The 7,115-nt window shown below is 39.9% G+C and overlaps 1 protein-coding gene across 1 annotated transcript in view; it reads left to right on the plus strand.

Moving 5' to 3' along the window:
- Nucleotides 1-116: 116 nt before the first annotated feature.
- LOC103519626 (rab5 GDP/GTP exchange factor) overlaps nucleotides 117-7,115 on the plus strand; it is a gene marked incomplete at its 3' end in the record, with an annotated part of 26,653 nt that continues 19,654 nt past the window's right edge. The window contains 2 exon segments of the mRNA XM_008484715.2: nucleotides 117-343; nucleotides 2,618-2,745. Coding sequence (XP_008482937.2) covers nucleotides 171-343; nucleotides 2,618-2,745 — 301 coding nt within the window.

Below are 7,115 nucleotides of genomic sequence, written 5' to 3' on the forward strand. Positions count from 1 at the left end.
TCAATTCACTCTAGCCAATATTGGATATTGGAAAACCGAAATACACTGGTTCGAAACCACCATCATACACAACAAAGAGTAGTCTTCTGAAGTGTTTGCTTTGTTTTACATACCATACATTTTCATATTTATTTACCAATTTACCTAACAAATGCCTCTTTCTTTGTTCCATGTGTTATTCTCCACAGACAATGGAGTCTTCCACTCCAAAGATTTCCGCTAACATTGACATCAAGTGTAAGAAGTGCAAGGACTTTTTCGGCACTCCCCAGCAGTTGTTCTTCTGTTCGGTGTGTTATCAGAATCATTTGAAACAGCAGAAGCAGCGCAGTGAACATGCCAGGTAAGCGTTTGTTTTTTTCTTCTTTTTGTTTTTCATTCAAGCCGTTATTTTTACTTTCGATTACTCTAAGTGCGCCTTATCGGAAAACAAGGGGAAAAAAGGAATTTTAATTGTGTTAAGCATAAATGCTTGTTACAAATGTCGTTCCCCGCTTAATACACTACGCTAAATTTTATGATTTGACTAGGACTCGAAACATCAATCTTGAGACCCAGAGTCCACCATGCTAACCATTACTGCTTAGGTCTTATATATAGATGTAGATCTGTCCTAGGACAGGTTTCAACACGACGTTCTCCACTTTTCTCGATCTTGGGCGTCCTCCTTCATTTGTTGGACCCAGAGTCAACCATGCTAACCATTACTGCTGAGGTCTTATCGTCCCCAAAATTAAAGAATGAAAGAGGAGAGGATAGGAGAAAGCCAGCCGTTCGGAGATCATACCTTATTCTTAGGATAAAGATTGTCCTGGCTCGAATCGAACCCGCGACGTAGCATTTACAAGACAAGACGCGCTACCCTAGGAGCTAATTATAACATATTAGGTTATTAGGGTATTTTTTTAGGATGATTTCGCCAGCCTAGTTAGCTTAGTTGGTAGTGCGTCTGCCTTGTAAGCGCTAGGCCATTTCCCCTATCCTATCTTTCAATAGCTCGTGCCAGCCTAGTTAGCTTAGTTGGTAGTGCGTCTGCCTTGTAAGCGCTAGGCCGCGTGTTCGATTCCCGCCCGGGGCGGATTTTATCCTGATGGGATAATATTCGTTCTCGGAACGGCTGACTTCGTCAAACCTCTTAAAAAAAAAAAAAAAAAAAAGGATGATTTCCAAAGTTGAAACCCCCAATTTTGGGCTAAAATAAAAAAAAAAAAAAAAAATAGGATGATTTCCAAAGTTGAAACCCACAATTTTGGTCTAAAATTGGTGATTTTCTGATAAAGGCCATAGAATTAATTTATATCCTTCCACGATCCACAATGAATGTACAGTTCTGAAGTAGATTCCTAACTTCCTACTTCCTAAATCGATTTTTAACACGTTTTGCCTCCGAATCTCCGACGTAAGAGGATTTGGCTGAAGATTGAGTGATTTTTTTTTTTTTTTGATTTGGATTTGGCCATTTGGGTGGGTTTTTTTTTTACTGAAGATTGAATGCGTTTTGTATTGGATTTGAGTTCGTTTCGACTGCAAAATTGATTGAGGTTGGAAGAGATGGTGAATGGTGTATGCTGCTGTACCAAATGTTCTACAGCGAGACGAGAGAAGCACCAAATCGGTGACAATGGGTTCCAAGTGTTGTGTCTTAACTTGAAATTATTCCACGAGTTTTTGTAAGCAAATTGACAGCCAGCCTTGTTAGCTTGAAGATAGTGCCTTGTAAGCGCTAGGTCGCGGGATCGATGACCGGGACCTGCCTCGGTAGCGTAGTGGTCAAGACGCTCGCCTGGTAAACAGGAGGGCGTGGGTTCGAACCCAGCCGAGGCATGGAATTTTATCCTCATTTATTTGAAGAGACGGCGAAGAATTTGAAGACGAAATTAACCCTTCGAGGGCGAAATTTTTCGGGAATTTTCCACGAGAACAGTTTGGTTTGGAGTCCGTGCGAACCGCATCTCCGATTGGAGGACCATTTGGATTGCGAAGTTACAAGACTTTCAGTGAAATACCAATAAATTGTCTTCTTTGATTTGCTGTTTCAAGACCTTCGAAGGAGAATTCTTTGGTTTGCTGAAATTCCAAGACGACCAGCGAAGACATCTTTTGGTGAAGTTCAAAGACGTTCCTTCGGTGAAAATTCAAGACAAATCGTGGTTTTGACCACATAATAATGGAGCTCTAAAGGTTAGGTTGTAGAAAACGCCTCCGGCGTTAACCTCGCCTAGTGGTTACCTTCCACTCAAGAGTCTATTATTATTTATTATCGATTCTTGCCCGGTCACGATATTTATCCTCAATAGGATAAGGTTCTTTCTCAGAACGGCTATGGCTTTCTCTTATCCCGTCCTGCGATTTTTGGGAGTTGTGTTAATTTGGGTTGTGGCAGTGTGTTAATTTGGGAGTTGTGTTAATTAAGTTGTGTTAATATCACATTAATTTTGCCACACCGAATGTGCTGCAGTTCTGCTTTTACAAAAATTGACTTTATTCTAAATCTAAGGCCAGCCACTCACTATCAGGTAGACGTGACAGGTACACCTGATCAGGTCCGTCTGTGAGGTCTACCTGATAGTGAGTGACTAGCTTAGAAGATTAACGTGATTTTGGATTTTCTCCACAGAGACAGCACGGTGGATGTAGTGAGACATTCGGGCTTCTCCAAGTTTGAAGACAAAATCAAACAGCAAGGCGCCAAGAAGAACATCCTGAAAAACAAACTCAAAGATCTTCTCAAACCGAATGCTAAAGGTAGGAAAAGCTCCAAATTTTAGGCCGAAATTTTAAGTTTTTATTAAGGTTTGTCCAAAATTAGTCGACCGGCTGTCGACCGACGAAGTGAATTCATGTTGTCGAGGCAGCGGGGATGGGTTAGTCGACTCTGTGTGGACACACCTTTACATTTTTGGGGGCCCCAACTATTCCCCCGGGGCCCCTAATTGCCCGGGCCTCCCGAGCCGGGGGGGCTGCGTGGTGGGATGTATGCCACTCCAGTGTTTTGCATCATTATGTGTCTAGCTCAATAAAACACCCCTTTAAGTTTGATGTCCTAACTTTTGAATATAATATAGCTAAAGTGTGTCCAGATCAATGTGACAGCAAAAAAATAGGCATTGTTGCCAAACATGTCACATGTGCAATGGTAGAGAATCTCTAAAAGGGGAAGCTATATTGCACAGTGCTTCCTCCGACAGTGAAACAAAGTCAGGTAAGGCGATATCCACCTTACCTGTTCTGAAATCCAACCTCTGAACTTAGAGCTACCTCTGCATTTTAGAAGAGAAAGTTTATCAAAAATAGACCTTTACCTCAATTGCAAAAATGTAAGGATTTCCTGCAATCTGATTGGTTCCTTCATTTTGGGTTGATGACTCATTGCTGTCACATTGATCTGGATGAACTATAGGTATTGGTTTTTGGGGGATTTTTTTCACATTTTCTCACACAAATGAGCTCTGATCTTGAAATTTGTCGCGATGACCTATGAACTTAAAGCGAGAAAGTTTTAGATAACACTTGAGTCGTTATTTTAAAACCGGTTTTAACGTCACCTATGTTAAGCAAGGCCAATAAATGGATGGGAGACTTAAAGGAATAAAGGGAGAACAGGCTCTAGTCTTGATTTTAAAACATTACATGAAAGTAAAATCGAAAAATCAAATCAAGAATGATAATAAACTGAATATTAAACAAATTAGGTAGGTACATAGGTACTGATTTTCTCTAATCACGATCGAATAAACTACGGGCTAAAAAATTCCCGGAGGGACGGACCCAGCTTGTTAAGTCATAAATTTTTCATTCTAATCGATAAACTGTTTTTGTTAAAACCACGAGCCAGAGCACAAAATTTTGATCCGAGTAGACCTGATCTCCGATTTCCAAAGTTAAGGCTTGATGTGTTTTTTACTTTCCTTATCCTATAGGAAGGAAAGTAATGTAATCGGGTCAAAATTTCGATGGTCAGTTTTTAGTGCCAAAACACGTTTTGAGGTCCCTAGAGCCTAAATCCAAAGTTTCAGCCATTGGCCCGTGTGTGTGTCTGTGTGTATGTAAACAAAATATCTCGAGAACGGTAAGAACTAGAGACTTGAAATTTGGTATGTAGATGTCAAATGTGACAAGGATGCGACACGAAACCTTTGGTTAAGATCGGTGCAACGGTTGGCGGCATTTTACCGCTTCTTGGCGGTTTTCGGTGTAATTGAACAATATATCGCGAACGGTATGAGCTCATTTTTTCTGCTCTATGACTTTGAAACATCACCCAAGTAAGCGCAACTGATCTATTTGAAGGAACCATTTGTAACTGTTGGTTCCGGTCCCCGTGAGGATCCCTGGGCTAATGGGGCCGAAAACCCCACGGGCCTGACGGAGGCTCCCTATATACGACCCTGATCGGTAGGTATAATAATAATATGATGATAATAATAGCTTGACCAAATGTGTCCCTTTTAATTTTGAAATCCGGGTTTTAATACTTTTCCGTAATCATTGGAGTCATTTCTAGACAGTTCACAGTGTCTCCAATTTTTGTTTACTTTTGTCATCAGCCCCCTCCATCATCGATTAGGAATTGGTTTTGTCAAGTTTTTCGGATTTTTTTGGTTCTGTGATTTGGTTTTCTAATAGTTGATTAGTTGTTGTTTGATATCACTTCAGTGAAGGCGTGTCGAAGAAAGTTTTTGGTGCGGTTTTTTGAGATTCTGAAATACTGGTGCTCATAAAGGCGATTTGACGTGATTTTTGGGCCTTTTTTCGGGGAGTTTTCTGTGACTTTGTCTCCGATATTTAATCGATTTTTCGCTTCTTTTTTTTTCGAGAGGGAAGTTTGAACTTTTTCCAAAATTAATTCAAAAGATGGAAGAAGCTTGGGGTGGTTGTGAGAACGACTTGACCGTCATCAATAGTGGTTGGACTTTGTGTGTTGACCATTTGAAGAGGCCGTGCGAAAAGTTGTACAACGTACGTAATGAAAACTACCTCCTGGATGGAAGTCAGACTTAGAAGAGTTTGAAAATTTTGAAGGCAAATTTGCCCCTTTGCATTGGACCTGCCCGGAATTGATTTCGTCAAAAGAGTGATAAAAGTGATTTTCAAAACTGATCAGTGATTTCAACTGATCAGTGATATTCTGTACAAACACCCCCCGTTTGAAGGTTTAAATTTTCAAGTGTTCAGACGAACAATTTGACTTTGGAAAGACATTTTGCTTTTGTGAATCCAAAATAAAATTGACTTAATTATATAAAATATTTTTCAATCTTATATTATAAAATAGTTTTTCTTTCGATATTATTTTAAATATTTTCTTGCTTTAATATTATTTCGTGTCATTTAAATATTGACTCTCCATTTTTCGTTACTTTAACCTCAATCTAATTACCTACTCAACCATTTTTTAAAATTAATTCTTTTTTTTTCAACGCTTTTTTTTCTTTTTCAAAATTTTCACCAGTTTTCGAATAAAGAACTGTTTCACCCATCATTCCTACAGTGTATATCAAAAATTTGTTTTTATTATCAAAATATTAGTACCTATTCTAGGTCCGATTTTTTCGAAGAAGTTCTCTACAAAAGTTTCCATAGATGGCAGAAGTTTGCAATCGCCCTTTCGACATTCAATTGTCTACTGATCCACCCGGACTAATCTATTGCCGTGACAACTTTAGTCCAGTCAACACCGTCTTCATCTCCTTCAGCTTTAGCCCAGTCAACGCCGGTAAAAACTACACCGTTACCATTGGTGTTTCCCGTCAGGAAATTTTGACGTCCAAATTTCTGTCTTCGAAATTTCCCGGACAGACTTTGTCGGAAGGCATTCGGTCCTGTTTGGACAAACAGTCCTTATCAGCTTGACAGTGGTTCAAAAGTCCCCTTTAAAGGAGACTTTATCCGAATCTATCTCTATCATTCGGATTTATGCGGAAAAGACAGCAATCGGACAAACGTCCTTTTCTAAGAGGAAAGCCTAAACCGGAAAATTTTGGTAACTCAAAAGATCCCCTATCTTTTGTGACCAAAAAACGCATCAACCATGGGCACAATTTCGGTGTGAGAACCTGAGAAAGGTAAAATCCTGCAAAGGTGAAAATCAGAAAATTGACCAGCAAGAATCCTCAGGAAAGAATCACCTGTAAATCCCTTAATTCATCTATTGCTGAGAGGTAGCTTTTGGATAGACAAAATCACGTGACAATCCTGTTATTGGACCATTTCGGGATAGATCTTCGAAGGACGAGAATCCCCCCCCCCAGGACAAGCACATCAAAATGGTCATTTGGACACTTGTTGGCCCAGGACACTTGTTGACCATTTGAGCGGCGATTAACCCGTTGGGAGACACTGGAGACGGCGAAGAATTTGAAGACGAAATTAACCCTTTATTGGGCGAAATTTTTCGGGAATTTTCCACGAGAACAGTTTGGTTTGGAAGTTTGGAGTCCGTACGAACCGCATCTCTGATTGGAGGACCATTTGGATTGCGAAGTTTGGAGTCCGTGCGAACCGCATCTCTGATTGGAGAACAGTTTGGTTTGGAAGTTTGGAGTCCGTGCGAACCGCATCTCCGATTGGAGGATCATTTGGATTGCGAAGTTACAAGACTTTCAGTGTAATACCAATAAATTGTCTTCTTTGATTTGCTGTTTCAAGACCGTCGAAGGAGAATTCTTTGATTTGCTGAAATTCCAAGACGACCAGCGAAGACATCTTTTGGTGAAGTTCAAAGACGTTCCTTCGGTGAAAATTCAAGACGGATCGTGGAGACATTTTAGACAACTCTTTTGACTGGCGCAGCTGTTTCATTTTGACGTCACAATGGGCTTCAAGTTGCCCCAGACGAGTTTGCTGTTGCACTTGAAGGTACGGATGTTTCATCGAGTGATTAGCATCAAGCTGAGGAGGTTCGATCATTGCAGATTGAAACTGGCACTCCGGATTGGGTTTCAAGGTAATTGGGTCGCTTGTTTGTTGAAGGTTTAAAAATTGTTATACTTTTTTGTTTTTTCCTATATTCTATTAACCTACTTATTATATTCTATTCTGTTTTGGGGAGGATGAAAAGTCATAAAAAATGTGATGTGAATTTTTTTTTTTTTTTTTTTTTTTTTTTTTTTTCC

The sequence above is a fragment of the Diaphorina citri genome, unplaced genomic scaffold (assembly GCF_000475195.1).
Source record: "Diaphorina citri unplaced genomic scaffold, Diaci psyllid genome assembly version 1.1 scaffold2849, whole genome shotgun sequence".
NCBI lineage: Eukaryota > Metazoa > Arthropoda > Insecta > Hemiptera > Psyllidae > Diaphorina > Diaphorina citri.